The 16,333-nt window shown below is 37.6% G+C and overlaps 2 protein-coding genes across 2 annotated transcripts; both read right to left on the bottom strand.

Annotated features, from left to right (window-relative positions):
* Nucleotides 1-1,139: 1,139 nt before the first annotated feature.
* LOC137729176 (HVA22-like protein k) lies at nucleotides 1,140-4,181 on the bottom strand. The gene is made up of 8 exons (XM_068468026.1): nucleotides 4,135-4,181; nucleotides 3,991-4,049; nucleotides 3,781-3,878; nucleotides 3,049-3,100; nucleotides 2,435-2,498; nucleotides 2,032-2,127; nucleotides 1,695-1,767; nucleotides 1,140-1,507 (listed from the first exon to the last, which is right to left on the bottom strand). The coding sequence occupies exons 1-8, from the start codon at nucleotides 4,150-4,152 to the stop codon at nucleotides 1,413-1,415; spliced, it is 555 nt and encodes a 184-aa protein (XP_068324127.1). The 5' UTR covers nucleotides 4,153-4,181; the 3' UTR covers nucleotides 1,140-1,412.
* Nucleotides 4,182-12,218: 8,037 nt separating this feature from the next.
* On the bottom strand, nucleotides 12,219-15,381 carry LOC137729174 (putative pentatricopeptide repeat-containing protein At3g18840). Its single transcript, XM_068468023.1, has 2 exons — nucleotides 13,199-15,381; nucleotides 12,219-12,820 (listed from the first exon to the last, which is right to left on the bottom strand). The coding sequence occupies exon 1, from the start codon at nucleotides 15,340-15,342 to the stop codon at nucleotides 13,306-13,308; it is 2,037 nt and encodes a 678-aa protein (XP_068324124.1). The 5' UTR covers nucleotides 15,343-15,381; the 3' UTR covers nucleotides 12,219-12,820; nucleotides 13,199-13,305.
* Between the last annotated feature and the right edge of the window lie 952 nt (nucleotides 15,382-16,333).

Below are 16,333 nucleotides of genomic sequence, written 5' to 3'. Positions count from 1 at the left end.
GTCCAGCCCGAACTCAGTGCTCAAGCACTAGGCTTCCATAAATTAGGCCCAAATCTGAAACATATATATCCATGTTTCCAAGCCCTAATCGAGTTCTAGGGTTTTCTTCTTTCTTTTTCTTGCTTATTCACACATATTCAATTCACATAGTGGCAATATTATGGATATAATGCATAAACAATTTATGTAGAATCTAAAATTCATAAATCATAAAGTTGGGTCATGCATTATGGCGAAGGTTCATGCAATCAAGATTGAAAAAATATCGAGATAAACAACGTTGTTTTAGAAGAACCTAGATTGCGTGACAAATATTGTGAACGGGTTTGTAGGAGTTTCAATTTCGACTTTCCATCTTCAAAGCTTGGATCACATTCAACACAAGAAAAATAAATTGAATCAATAAAAGCATATGAATTCCATAAAATCAAAATTTAATCAATTAAAAATAATTGAAACGTAATACTCTCCTAATTGAAGACGAATAAATTCTTTTTAGCGCAGCCTGAAGAGCGTGTTGATAACATGTTGTGGTCTATATTTAACTGAGGAATGCGACATGGTGAGAAAGAAAGTGGAGAATAGACTTGAGGAATTGTGTGTTAATTCCCCCAATCCTAGTGCATAAGGAGAGAAACTTACTCTCCAAATAATACAAAGTCTATTAGGTAAGATCTTTTAAATCCCAAAAGATTCCTAATCTACCTGTACTTAAGATTTACATAATCACAATATGTATTGGAACATGTCCCAACATCTTATAATTTTTTAACATAGATTGAATGAAATGTCTTAATTGACTAAGAGAAATAAACACGATGACTAAATTAGCCAAATCGAAAATACGGAAACTAAATTGACCATATGACTATAATACAGGAATCATTTTGGCATTTAAGCCTAACAATATCCACCGCTGTACCCAAAGTCCCAAGTTGAATTCTCCAGTTGCTCAATATCTTGCTTGTATCACAAAAATTAAAATTTAAAAAAAAAAAAAAAAAAAAAAAAAAAAAAAAAAAAAAAAAAAAAAGATAGGAGATTTGAACCTAAAAGAGAGACTACTAAGGTAGATAATCATTAGAATAATAACGCACTAACGAGTTTTACAACTGCCGGAAATCATAATCATGGAACAATTTGTCCAATGAAATTTTAATGAAATAAAAAACTGGAAGTTAAGGCATGGTGAAAAAAAAAAAGTACAAGTCATGCCAAGAATAGTAGTCAAAGGTCTCACTTCTTGTACGAGAACTAGGGTTCCACAAGCAACTAGCAAGAGAAATTATGTCTATTATGTACAAGGTCATTTACGACCCGAAAAGGAGAAAAGAAAAAAAAAAAAGTGTCTTCACGCATTAACTACCAAATCTATCAAACATGTTGCTCCCTGTGGAGAACGCTTTACTGATCTACTCATCTATATCTGACTCAGTGTCTTGACTCTCTTTCGCAGGGCCTTCGATCGCACGATTTGATTGCCCTTGCCCTGGGACGATGCCCCGAACTGCTCCATAAAGAAAGTATATGTAGGTTACAAGCTACCACATATTTTATGTTAGGAGTAAATTGATTGTATCGATGTTTAACCCTAACCTAACTAAACCGTGTTTTTTCATCTAAAAATCATAGAAAAGAGTCACTAATATCTAGTCTTGAGATAGCGGCAAACTACAAATAGATTCCATTCATACCTGAAGCCACAATCTTCATGAAAAGTGCCTTTGCAAACTGTAATTCTCCTTGGTGTGAACTGATGAATTTAGTCTGCAAATTAAGAATCTATCAGACCTCAATAATGCGCAACTCATACAAGGCTTGGAAGTTGTCAAAAGTAGAGTCATCATATTATTGTATAACTGAGATCTCAATGGTTATGGAGTGGCATCATAATCTCAATAGTTATGGAGTGGCATCATAATGCCGAGAACAATTTTACAATAAATCAGTGTTTTCAGGAAAATACAATCAAACATGGTTAACACAACAATTCTTCCATAAGAACGTCAAAGATTCATGATGAGTAATTACCATTTGGCCATAAATAAAATCCACAGCTTGATCAAGTCGGACTTGATGTCTCCGAAAGAATGGACGCAGATGGTTCATGTACAAATGCCTTGCTCCCTGTTACACAACAAGCTGTTAGCCAAGCTATTTAAGAGCTTAAAGTGTGCTATTTGTAGTATTTCTGGTCAGCCTTCACAAGATAAGAATAACTGAACATATGCAATGAACTTTGCCTTCACCTTCTGAAATTGTTTTTCCTTTTGGAAAAAAAATTGAAAAAACAACTGGTATCTAATAAAAAAAAAAACATCGAGTTCATCAGAAAAGTAAATAATGGAAGTTTTCTCAAACTAAAACCGACAATACTATCAGACAAGAAATGCAAACTTGCACTAGAAACCAACTGCAATTTAGCCATACTTACATTTGAGGCTGGAAGTTGTAACCAAACAAGAAATGCAAACTTCATATGGTAGTAGAGCGGAAACCTAATGAAGTGTGGATAAAAACCATCATTAGATTTGAATAATACATTCAGGAAAGCAGTCAAAGAACTTTTTAAACTTGATATTACCACTTGCTAATTAGCAGCAGTTTTCACATTGTTAAACGCATTTACAAATCCAGAAATATGAAAACAAATGCAACAATGAACTATGCTTGTTTCCACGATACAATTGAATAGAGGAAGGAGAGGGAGAAGAGAAGGGATAATAAGGTAAAAATAAGAGGTAGGCAATCTCATTTCCATTTCAAATTAAGGTCTGTCATCAAAAGAGTTATGACGCCGCCTAATTAATAGAAGACAATGAAAATCAACTTAAATATTATTTCCTATTTTCATAACCTTTTTCATATTAAATTACCAATGAAATCCTAAAAGTACCTACTTCAAATACTTAGAACCAGGGAAAATCTAACCACCATGCATGTGAATAGAATATATATACAGAGACAGATCTATGTTAAAACTTTCAGCAAATAAATTATATGCATATATATGCAGATCCAATATCATGTTATGTAGAAAAACTTTACCAGGAGAGAATTTTGTCTGAAAATACTTCTGCAACACTGAAAGATCCATAAGCTGCAAGTAGCAAGAAAAAATCACCATTAAAAAAATGAATAAAACAAACCCTGGAGAATGTAAATAAACTTTGAACTACTACACTGGATGGCCGCCAGCAGCTACAACTGGGAAAAAGATCCAAATACCTAAACAAGAAGCTTGCAGATCAGACCATTTTAACATATACACACATAAATAAAACCCTCTCTAGTCGTCCTGTATCTCCATGCCAACCTAGTACCTTAAGTTTCCCAAAGTTAGGTATCTAAAGGCACTGAACATGGAATGTAGCGTTCTTCAGCATATCATTTACTTGCTTTGTACCCTTTTATATCGTCCAGATAACAACTAGTAAGAAGGTCACCCAACTGTTTTGTTTCCCCCAAAATTTCTTTTCGATGGCTTTCTTAGGTTAAGAGAGTAAACCATTTTCCTGGAAATTCTTTGCATTTGCAATACTGATCTCATAAAAGGTATAACTAAAATCAGACCTACACACAATTCATCGAAAACCCATTAACAATTTGTAACATAAAATCGTACCTTCAGTCAATTCATCGAGAACCGATCAACAATTCATTAGTGAGTGTCTAATTTCTCAAGCATATGCAAACAACGATAAAGTAGTACACAAAAAAATGACAGATAATGTATTTGGATTCTGGAAGAATATAAAATTGGTGAAATCGATTTCGAACCTGCCCAATAAAGAAGCATTCTTTGTTGCTCCTCTTGATCCTTCTTCTCAATAGCTTTAAACGTCGAGTAAACAGGTAAAGCAATCCCCACAGAGCAGCTGCACAAAAACGACCCATTACAGAAACAGTGAAAAAGAAAAAAAACATAAACCCTAAAACCTAGAAACTAATTAAGATAGAAAAAAGCCCCCAAAAGAGAAGTTTACTTACCAAGCGGTCCGGACAAGGACGTTGGAACCAAAGGGATAAAGCAGTACCCGCAATCCGACCTAGACGAACCAGAGACGATTTTAGATTTTAAATGTTGAAGGAAAGATCAAATACGCAGAAGACAGAGAGAGAGAGATCGCTCACCTCGCTTGGCAGAGCCATGTTTACAGTGAAATACGAGATTTTTGGAATAAAGACTTTTGCCCTTGTTTTCTTAAATGAGAAACCCCTGGGAAGTGACTTAGCATGGAATACCACCCTTTAACCTGAAAATTTTAAGTTTTAACTTAAAAATTATTAGAGAATGAAATTATCCTCTTTAAAGTAATTTTTTTTAAACAAAAATTATGTAGACTTTCCTTATTTAATTTTACCAACATTTTAACTTAAAAATATCTAGATTCTGAATAAATATTCAAAAAAATCACCAAACCGATACCATAAAACTCGTGGAACACTATGAAAGAATATGAAAAACATGAAGAAAAAAATTTTTATAATTATTTTAACCTTTGGATTTAAATTTGGACCATTAAGTTTTTATTTTTTTTTACCATTGGATTTGATCATATTAGATCTTAACCATTAGATTCAATGAATTTAGAAATATAAAACTTGCTAAAAAAAAAAAAAAACATATATGGTAGGCCAGCCCACTAACCCAGGGGGAATTTTGAGCCAAATTTGGTCAAAAAATGAGTTATGTGTTAAAACTCATATTTGGTCCAAGGGTTGGAGGAAGTTGGGGTAGTTTTAGACTCTAAAATTTGAGTTTCACTCCAAAGGTTATAGTAGGTCTAAGCCTCAGCATCTCCAATGGAGATGTTAATAAAAACATGTCAATTATAAAACTGAAGGTTTATGAGGCAATTTCAAATTTTCTTTTGCTCCAATTCATAACCGCTCTTCAAAACAAATACATAAAAACTAATTTTCAACCATTTAGGACTACGATTTAGTAATATTCCTATTTATTTGTAAGTGAGAGGTCTTAGGTTCGATTCTCACTAAAAGACATTTTAAATCATATTATTGCTACCTCATTGTGAGACTTAGTGTGACAATCCGTTCCAAATTTTACGTTTTTATTTTATTTTAAAAGCGTGAATATACGAAATTGCCCTAGAGGTAAGGACTTTGACTTCCGTTGACCATCGACTTGAGAGATGTGGGAATTATTCTTTAGCATATCCTCGTAGTACTCATTGATACGAACGTATAGGCGAAAGCCGTTTGCGAGTCCGGATTATAACGGTATAGTTACGGACGTTCGAAATTGGTTATTCAAGGTTTAGTGTTTATTTAAATTAAATCCCCAGTTTGTGGGGGAAGCCCAATCAGAAATGGAGGAAAGAAAGGAAAAAAAAAAAAGGGAAAAGGAAGTGGCTTCCCGTCCACCCGCACCCACCTCGAGTCCCCATTTTCCAAGGCTGATTTCAGCCAACTCCGGTGGAGTTTTTCGATGCCACCACCACCATCTTGAAGCTCTCATTCCCCTCTACAAAATCCACCCAAGAACCACCTTGATTAACCATGGTATGTGGCGGTTTGAGGCCACGAAAGTTGACGAAAATCAATAGTGCTCCGGCCACCCTTTTCGATTTTCCGGCAAAGCGATGGCTGATGCCACCACTTGGGCTTTGTAGCCCATCATCCCAGGAGCAAAACCCAACCAACCTTGACCCCGTTGGACCACCATAGACGACGAATCGACATCGGGAAGTTTTAGGCACCCCCAGGCTTTGTGGGCAAAATTGACCATCTTCCGTCCACTTTTGGACTTCGTGGCAGGTATGAAAGTTGCTCCACTCACTGGGATCTTCATTTCTGTGAAGTTTGAGAATTTTTGGAAATAGTTGGATTTTCCGGCGAGTCGGGACGGCCGACCGCCATCCGCGGCGTGTGGCCAGTGGGCCACCAATGCTATTTTTAGGCTATGTCGAATGTCTTGAATTCAGTTTTTTCATTTGAATGACGTAGGTTGATCGTTGGAACCTAAATTCGTTACGATATGTTACTTGATAAAAATGTGAATCGATGATCCGACCGTTGGATCGTCACCAAAATTGGATACATTATAATACGTAATATTTAAAGATCATAGGAATTTATGGATCGGGAATCCGACTTACGGATCTTCCTGAATTGGATTTGTAAGTTAGTAAAATAAATGTTCACGACCACTTGTTTTAGGCAATTGGCAGAGATCTGACCGTTGGATTGTAATGAAATTTTAATATGTTATTCTAGAAACATATTGTGGATCGTTGGGAGTTTCGGATTGGAAATATGATATGCGGATCTTCCGGGTCAAGTTATACAGGGTTGTAAACCCTACCGTCGATCTTTGATCGATTGTTGACTTGTGGTCAATGGGTCTCAAACTATTTTAGAATGTCGTTGAGGTTGTGTTTTATGTGAATTACGTATTCTTCGGATAAAAGTTCTGAGATGTGATTTGATAATTGGTCACAGGGACCAATCATTCAGGACGCTTCGATGTGTGCGCTAGAGAATCATAGCGTGGACTCCAGGTGAGTGGATATTTTCCTTTTTATCGTACATATTGTTGAGAGTTCTATCGACACTTTTAAATTGATTAGGTATATTACCTTCATATAATTATTGTGAATGCTTGAAGTACCTATATGAATTACGAATGGCTTGATCCCTGTTTAGGGTACGTAGGCAGTTTAACGAGACATTAGATGCAGCCATAAAATATTTGAGACAAAAGCCTTGCTTGGGAAATTGAGTAATGCGAAGGAAATTAGTAAACGCAAGTTTTAGTTTTATGAATTAGTTAGTTAAATTAGTGTTAATTGGGTTGTCATGGATAATTATCCCTGAAAATAAGTAGTTTGGGAGTAGGGCGTTATTGATTGTACACTTCACACCGTATTGTTTATAATTGAAAATGCTACGACATGGTTGAGTATTAGATTGCATCATGGTATATCCATATGTATATTACTTGCATATAATTATTGGGAATGCTTTCAAGTGCAAAGGTGAACTCAAGACACCCATGTAAGTTCAGGTGAGTTTATGGTATTAGTTGAATCGATTGAGTTATAGCATGACTACAGTTATGTGTTAGGCAACTTTGATACTGTCGTACTAGTTGCCATGAGTTGCACATGTTATATTGAGATGCATTGAGAGCTCATAAACCTGCACCCCGGTGTTAGTGCTCTCGCTCCGTGGCCAGGGCACAGTCCTTCACGTGATGTTCACCTCTCGCACCTTACGCTCACCTTCGATCCAAGGTAGGTGCACAGTCCTGTCGTACAGACCACTTTAGGTGGTTCCAACTCGTAGGTAACCCGCGATTATTCGCACAGTCTTCACGTGATCGTATCACTTGAGCGTATTTATTTACACCCAGTCTTGTCGTACAGACCACTTTAGGTGGTTCCTACTCATGTGCAGGTATACTTATTGAGCTATTTGCTAGCCATGACTGATGAGATATGGATAAGTCGTACAGGTCACTATAGGTGACTCCGACTTATATGCTAGCCAGGATTGATGAGATATGGATAAGTCGTACAAGTCACTATAGGTGACTCCGACTTATATGCTAGCCATGATTGATAAGATATGGATAAGTTGTACATGTCATTTTAGATGACTCTGACTGATATATCACTTTGTATTGATTAAATTCATTTGGCCTACTTATTAATGTATGGTGGAGTTGATGGCAAACCGTGGTTTTGGTCATTTCTGAGTATGGTTTGGATATATGTATATATGTTGTACTGTCCTATAGAAAACGATAAGGGAATTACAGTGAGGAGTTATTACTGTTGGAAAGGTAATAGTTTTGGGAAGCTTGGTTTTACTACTTACTCACACTTTCTGTTTTGTACCCCTTCAAGTTTTAACTGCTGAGTTCATATCGACGAGGATATATAGCTAATCTTAGTATTGGTGGCTACTTTTAAAGGTATGATTCTTACCCACACTACTGTACCTTACTTATGCTCTGACATCGCGTGTGAAATGGGTTCGCTCCCACTCGTAGCGCACTTTGGTACTTAGACACTTTTAGATTCAAATTTATTCACTTTTTATACACTATCACATTCTATGGCTTCGTCACCTTCCAGGTGTCGGCCAGCACAACTCGATTCAGGATCCAAGTGGACTTTCTGGGTCGGGGTATGTTAGTTAAATTGTCACATCCCAGCCTGGGGCAAATCACTTCCCGGGCCTGCTCCACCACCGTAACACGATATTGTCCGCTTTGAGTTTACCATTCCCTCACGGTTTTGTTTTTGGGAACTCATGAGCAACTTCCTAGTGGATCAACCATCATGGGATTGCTCTAGCCCCCTTCTCGCTTAACTTCGAAGTTCCTACGGAACCCGAAGCCAATGAGCTCCCAAAAAGCCTCGTGCTAGGTAGGGATGAGAATATACATATAAGGATCACTTCCCTAGGTGATGTGGCATGTCACAATCCACCCCCCTTAGGGGCCCGGCGTCCTCGTCGGCACACACGCGACCAGGGTTAGGCTCTGATACCAAATTGTCACATCCCAGCCCGGGGCAAATCACTTCCCGGGCCCGCTCCACCACCGTAGCACGATATTGTCCGCTTTGGGCTTACCATTCCCTCACGGTTTTGTTTTTGGGAACTCATGAGCAACTTCCCAATGGATCACCCATTATGGAATTGCTCTATCCCCCTTCTCGCTTAACTTCAGAGTTCCTACGGAACCCAAAGTTAGTAAGCTCCCAAAAGGCCTAGTGCTAGGTAGGGATGAGAATATACATATAAGGATCACTCCCCTGGGCGATGTGGGATGTCACACTTAGCACACTCTTCTACCCCTTAGTGTAGATAATATCGTTTATTAAAAAAAAAAAAAAAAAACTAATTGTCATAAGTTATCTTTGGTACTTTACAAGGACCCACACAAGAAAATGTTTAAAAAGTAGTTTGACATTAGATTTTCTCATATGTCAAAATATGGCATCACACAACAGGTATGTCAAATCCACATAGGATTGGCATATCGGTTGGAATTTATATCTGCCTTCAAATATTATTACATGACATTCCACTTAGGATTTGGCATTCCTTTTGGAGATGGTCTAAGTCACTTTATACTTTTGACACATTGTTTTATAATATGGTCATGAAGAATATGCGAAAAATATAAGGTACCAGAGAGTCTCACATTTAAGAGACTCTTCTTGGCATTTCTCTTGCTAAATTTTTGCTTTCTTTAACATGTAAAAAGACTAAAAAATAACTTTGAGGTTTCAATTCTCTCTCCTCCGTGGAAAAACCAACCCAAAGAACTACATTCCTCCTTTTTATCCAAAGTAATGCTAGTTAGATCAATTTTTAAAATCACCACCATAAATTATATAATGTATCACTATTAAGAAATAAGCACGTTATCAATCTCTATTAAACCACTAGTGCCACATTAAAGCTTTAGAGAAATACATAGAGCTTCATTGCCGCCATCTCCAACTATTTCCAATTCTCTCTCTCACTCGCTCGCTCTAGTCCAAATACAACTAACTTCATCTCGACCCGTTAACCACACCCGTTAATATTAGTATTTGGGTGGATGCTTAACGGGTCGGGTCCTTAACGGGTGAACCCGTTAACAACTCGTTAAATAACGGGTCACTTTGGGTCAACCCATTAGACCCGTTAGTTGATGATGTTTTAGTAATTTCAGTCAAGTCTTAACAACCAAAAATAAACTCTATGCAAAAATAATAATAATAATAATAATTGTTAACGGGTTGGGTTCGGGTGACCCGTTAGCTTAATAGGTTAGGTTCGGATGACCCGTTAACTTAACGGGTCGGGTTGAACCCGTCCCAAACCCAATAAACCCGACCCATTTACAAGTCTAACTTCATCGCCATCTTCAATTTTTATATTTGTCTTTTGTTGAATCCAACATTGGTTGTAGTAAAAGATAAGTAATGGTTTAAATATTCTAACCTCACTTTGATTAACACCGAGACCTTTTGTAATAAAACCCTACACATGATGGATTGTGCAGGTGGTAATTACCAAGTTGGAGACAATATTGGTGTTGTTGGAGGTGAGCCTTCAACCCGTCTCTCTGATAGTTTTACATGGTATCGGAGCCTGGGAGCGGGCTCGTTCGTACTGCCACGTGGTGGGTGGGTCCCCTTGGCTCCACATGGTTGCTGATGTGTGAATCTCCCACGTGTGACCCACTAATTGAATCCCATGTGAGGGGGCATGTTAAATCCCACATTAGTTGTGGTAAAAGATAAGTAATAGTTTAAATATCCTAAGCCCGCTCTAACTAACACCGAGGCCTTTTGTGATAAAACCCCACACATGATGGATTGTGTAAGTGGTAATTACCAAATCGGGAACAATATCAGTATTTTTGGAAGTGGGCATTCAGGCCGTCTCTCTGATAATTCTACATCTTTTTCTCCACCAAATGACTATGTCCTTCTTCGAAAAACGCTTGAGAAGACTTGAGTAGGTGTGAGAAAATCTCAACGTGTTCTCGACTGGATATGGTCGAGAAAAGCTCGAGACGATGCGGAGAAAGAATACAGAGCCTTAAAGGTGCTATCTTGTTAGCAGAGGTGTCGCTGTCGACCTCCTCCAAGTGACAAATCACTCAGGTACCACCTACTACATGATTCTTCTTGGCAACATAACTCATTATACGAGAGTGTTGGAACTCTCTGTCAGTTTAACATTGTTTTTGACAAGCCTTGAATAGGCCTTCATGCTCTCTTAAATGAGTTGGTCATTGTTAGGCGTGCCACTGTTGATTAAGACTAACAGATTGATTAGTTGTTTGTTTCAAGTTGCTGTCTTGCGCCACAAGTAATTCAACTTCATTATCATAAGGATTGTGCCATAGAACTGTTAAATATGTTAAGTTCTTTTCTATGCTTGGTGACAAGAACTTTGTATTTTCTTTATGTTGTTACCAAGGGAGAACTACAAATATTGATCGAACTATAGTCAGTTGGCAATTCTCATGTAAATGTAAAGATAGAAAATAAGACACATTAGCTTGGAAAACAAAGTATTCACATTGATGAAACGTAAAGGCATGTTTAAATGTTTAAAAGGTAAATAACTTGAAGATAAATAATAAATACAAGCAATCGAGCACGATTTAAACCTATTCGGGCAAAGCCAGTTGGGCAAGTTCTTGCAAGTACAAGATGTATTTGGGAAAGAATATTCAGTAAAAGAAATTGATGTTGCGAAGAAAGTAGCAAAGCTATAAATATAATGAGGAAGTAGGCTGCAAAGATTTGAAATTTTTTGTTTATTGAGTTGAGTATCATTTTCTTCTTCATTTTTATTGCCTTTTATAGAACCGCCTCTTTCTTCCAGAGTAAGCCTTTCTCCCTTCAGTTCATACTCCTTGATCCAAGTGGATAATGTGATTGCTATCAGAGGGTGAGTTTTCACTTGGATACTTGAGCTTTTATCCCGTTGAAACTATGAACTTGTGACTGGAAAGTACTTTTTTCCGTGTGAAACTCGACTAAGCAATATTCCTTTGGTGTGAAAGAGAGTTTTTGCCACCCACAATTGCCACGTCATAAAGCACTTTTAAATTTTGGATCGTGCACTGTTAATCTTCTACATAAATTAAATACCCATTAAACTTCATACATAATTCAGAGTGTTGGGCCTTGGACAGGCCAACAGTCTATTTTTAGTCCAAATTAGTCTCGGTTTGATATTAGTGGTGGTTTGATGTTCTACAGAATTATGCTAAATTTATGTTCTGCGTTTTTCGTTTTCTGCATTTTTCGTTTTCCTGAAAGATGTCAACCTATGATTGACTTTCAGAGCATATTTCCAACAAATCTGAGGTCAAGAAGTGCACTGATTTCTTGTGGAGGCACAGTAATGCGGCACTACAGAGAAAGTTTGAGGACAACGGCAACAGCGATGTGGTGCCAGAAGTCTGTTTTGGGAGCTGAGGAATCCTGCAACGTTGGTGTCTTCAACAAAACAAGGGGGCAAATTGTTGGGTGGCTTCAGCTACAATTTGTTTAAGTTATTCTTGGAACATGACGCGGATCATCTCCCGAACGACGCCATGAAAGCAGCCATCGCGGTTTAGGAGTATCGGAGTTTGGTTGTAGTGAACTGAAGAGATGGGAGCTAGCTATCATCTTTAAATACATCAGTATTTACAATTACTATTTGTTAAAGAAATGATGTCCCCTTGGTCTTGACAGCTCTGATGTAACGACATGGTAGAAACAAAGATTGACAAGGTTTCTCGACTGAAATTTTCCATCTGATTGACAACAATTTAACCGATTCAACTTGTAAATTCACAATTCCACGGTTTTACAGAATAAATTATTTACTTGTATCGTCCAAAGTGTTACCTCTTTACTTTCTTGAATTAACGGGGAAGGCGGATTGGAACTTTACAGTTGGAAAATAAACAGCATTGATATTCTCATGAACAGAAGATCATGCCTACAAAGAGAACAAGTAAACAACACAAGAAAGCATTACCTGCTCCTTCCAATCAGTTGTGAATGCCCCCAGCTTCTACAGAAGGAAGATAGCTTGTCAGTGTCTCCTTAGAGTGTGAACGGGGTTATTCCCATGACGCCATCGTAAATTTTTCTGCCGCATTGGATTTTTCCATGTTATAGAATTGCTCTCAGTTAACACTCTTCAAGCATTTCCACCAAGATGAAGGAACAATAATACCATTGTCACTCCATTGCCGAATTCAATTCATATGCACAAATTGGCATCCACTAATGGTACTCTGGAGTCTCTACCCAGGCACTTGACCAATAAATGCATTATTCTGCAGAAAACACATAAGATGAAACAGGTATAAACAGAATCAAGAAGTAGTAGTGAAAGATCCAAAACATTTGTATTCTCTTTTGCATGTAAGCATTGCACTTCAAATGAAAAAGTGTTGTTCGTTTCAGATATCAATTATTTGCCACTTACACTGGTTATATGGTAACGCAGCCCCAAGGACTGGTCTAAGTAGCACACGAGTCATTGTGGGGAATGGAATTAAGTAGATTGATTGTCTCAGGCCAAGAGAAAAAAAGAGTGTGTTCTTTGTCATAAATGTCATAAATATGCTCGAATACAGAGTGTACTTCTTTTACAAAAGAAGATATAACTAATAACTATAGGGTAAACGATATCCAAGTGTGTATGTGCCTACCTCCTGAAAATGAATGAATGCGGACGGCATGGAAATACCAGTCCTATATCTGATTTAGTGACTGAATGTTCTGAACATCATAATTAGTTGTGTTGAGACGATGACATTCAAATTATGATCCCAGCGGAGGCTCGAGATATCTGATACAGTTCTTCAGTCAATAAGGCTAAGGTACAATTTATAGCCTCTGCTCTTGGGTGGGCTTTATCACCAGAGATAAATATATGAACACCATTTTCCACATATAACCAACTGCAACCAGCGGTCTTCTTGGCCTCCTTCCCTTTCATCTTCTTCCTTATTCTGCAAACCTCATCCCAATCTCCTTCTGCTGCATAGAAATTAACCAACTGTACATACCGATCACCAATGTCTCCTTCGAGTTTTAATAGTCTCTCCTCTGCCTCTCTAGCAAGTACGGCGTTCCCGTTTACCCTACAAGCATTCATGAATGCCCCCCATAAAATGGTGTCTGATTCTGTAGGGATCTTTCTCATGAATGCTATTGCCTTATCAAGTTGATTAGCCCTCCCGTACAAATCAATCATGCAAGCATAGTGCTCAATTTCGGGTAAAACATTATACACTTTTTCCATCAAGTAGAAGAGCTGCTCACCCAATTCCACCAAGCAAGAGTGTCGACAAGCTGATAGCAGCGCTAAAAAGGTGATTGCATCAGGTCCCATACCTTTCTCCAACATTTCATTGAAAATCTGGATAGCTTTATTTTCATGCCCATGGTGAGCATAACCGGCTAACATCACATTGTACAGGATTACATCTCTGTCAAAATCACTTTTAAAAAGTTTTTCTGCATAGGTAATACTCCCGGATTTTGAGTACATATCAACCAAAGCACTAAAAAGCTTCTTATCGATTTCAATCCCGTTCCTTAGAATGTAAGCATGGATCTGCTTCCCAGGATCCAGGGCTGCTTGTATTGAGCAGGCACCAAGCACACTGATGAGAATCCCAGCATCAGGAACTATTGATTCCCTTGCCGTGAACTCACCTAAAAGTTCAAATATAGCTTCGCATTTCTGGTATTTGAGATACCCAGAAAACAAAGCTGTCCAAACAACAGCGTTCTTTTCAGTCAATGAATCAAAAAGTTTTCGTGCTTCTATTAGGTTACCATGAGAAGCATGACCAGTAATCATTGAGCTTACCGAAAAGGAATTTTCGGACCCCATTGCTACATGAACTGACTTTGCATAACACATATTACCACACTTGGAGTAGACATCAACAATGCCACTGACTATATACGGATTTGATGTCATCCCATTCTTCAAGACCCATGCATGGATTTCCTTTCCGAGTTTGGAGCCCTTCAAACCAGAGCAAGCACTCAAAGCACTAGCAAAAGTGTGGTCATTCCATCTGAATCCATTATCTGCCATACAGACAAACAATTTCAGTGCCTCTTGCTCAAAACCATGCTGCACATACCCTGCAATCAGTGTATTCCAAGACACAGCATCATTCAGCTCCGGCTCTGTCCAAAACAGATCATCTGCCATTTCTAATTTGCCTTCTCTACAACAAGCCGCCACCATTGCATTCTTCGAAACCAAATCAACCACCCCTCTATATCCACTAAACACCCGCCGCGCTTCTTGAAAACACCCACATTTACTATACATATCGATAAGTGAGCTCACTGCGAACCCACTTAAATCATTAGCAGTTTTCACCATAAAACAATGCAACTGTCTCCCATAATAACCAATTTCCAACTTGGCAGTCAAGTTCAGCATAGTCGTGAGACCAATCTCGTCAATCCGAATCCGATCATCCCGTGACTTCATTTCGCCAAACAGCTCAAGCGCACAATCCTCATACCCGTCGGCGCTTACATAACCAGACAACATGGAATTATACGTGACCAAATCCTTGTAAGAGGCAGCGTCAAATAATTGGTGTGCCCGGTTCAAGTTGCGTGCCTTGATGTGGGCGGAGATTATGGCATTCCAAGAGAAGACGTTTCGTTGGGGCATTTCGTCGAACAGTTTCTGGGCTTCTCGAATAAGGCCATGCTTAGAGTACAAGTGAATGAGTTGATTGGAGGTGAAAATGGTTAGCTCAAAACTGGCTTTTATGGCTTGGACGTGATACGTAAGACCTTCTTTTAGAAACTGCATTTATATATTTATAATTTTATATACGACTTCCTTATCTCTCTCTGCTTCTGCTTTCGGAGATCCCTCTGTATACAAACGTCCTTAACAAAAAATGGAAAATTTTATTTAAATCCACTTACCTTTTTCTACGTCTAATTTACTTTCTTCATTCATATTATTTTTTTATTAAAGAATTAATGTTTCTTTAAATTCAAATTTATTCCCTAAACTACCATCTCAAACTAGGGATGAGCAAAATACCTATGGGTTTGGGTAACCACGGTTACCCGTCCATTTAAAGTTCACAATTACGGTTATGGGTAATCGTTTAAACGAACAAACCGTTATGGATATAACCGTTTCTCTGTGAAATTTAAATGGACAGTTATAAGTATTACCCGTGGTTATAACGGGTAACCATCGGTTATAGATGTTAATCATGGTTATAACGGGTATCCATTTACCCATTGAATTTAATATATGTAAAATTTAAAAAACTAATCTTAATTTTTGTTTTTTACTTTTGTAACGAAAGTCAATTTTGTTTATATATTGTAATTTTCAATATATAACGGGTACTATATATATCACAAACTGTATTCCATTGCCGTGGTATGTGCTTACCAGTGACTTCAATTCATCCTTGTTCCCTTTATAGAGTTAATTGGATTTAAACGCTCAAATTTTGAATTTCTTTTATTAAACATCCATGCTTTTTAGAATTTAGATCAAGGCGCTATGGTACATTAGGCCATATCAGTATTTTTTATTTTTTAAATTAAAAATAATAATTGTATTTTTTTAAATTAAAATTTTACATATTGATTTCTAAATTTGTCCTTTTAATTAGTTGAGAGATTTTTTTTTATCCGGCCATTTTTTTCATTCATGTATTTTAGGAGTTGTGGACTCTTTTTTTTGGAGAAAAATTTGTGTGGGGCTTTACTTGTCATTGGATTTTGCTGAGTGGCACTACAATCCAATCAAAACTTGCCACGTGGCAAGTCTTAAA

The sequence above is a fragment of the Pyrus communis genome, chromosome 3 (assembly GCF_963583255.1).
Source record: "Pyrus communis chromosome 3, drPyrComm1.1, whole genome shotgun sequence".
NCBI lineage: Eukaryota > Viridiplantae > Streptophyta > Magnoliopsida > Rosales > Rosaceae > Pyrus > Pyrus communis.
Note: the sequence above shows the minus strand (reverse complement) of the source record. Positions and strands in the feature narration are given on the sequence as shown.

Excerpts from the sequence above, each read along its gene's own strand:
- LOC137729176 (XM_068468026.1), bottom strand. Across the intron at positions 2,499-3,048 it reads TCAGACAAAATTCTCTCCTG|GTTTCCGCTCTACTACCATA; the intron begins GTAAAGTTTTTC and ends ACACTTCATTAG. Across the intron at positions 2,128-2,434 it reads TACAACTTCCAGCCTCAAAT|GGAGCAAGGCATTTGTACAT; the intron begins GTAAGTATGGCT and ends GTTGTGTAACAG.
- LOC137729174 (XM_068468023.1), bottom strand. The coding sequence starts at position 15,342 with ATGCAGTTTCTAAAAGAAGGTCTTACGTATCACGTCCAAGCCATAAAA.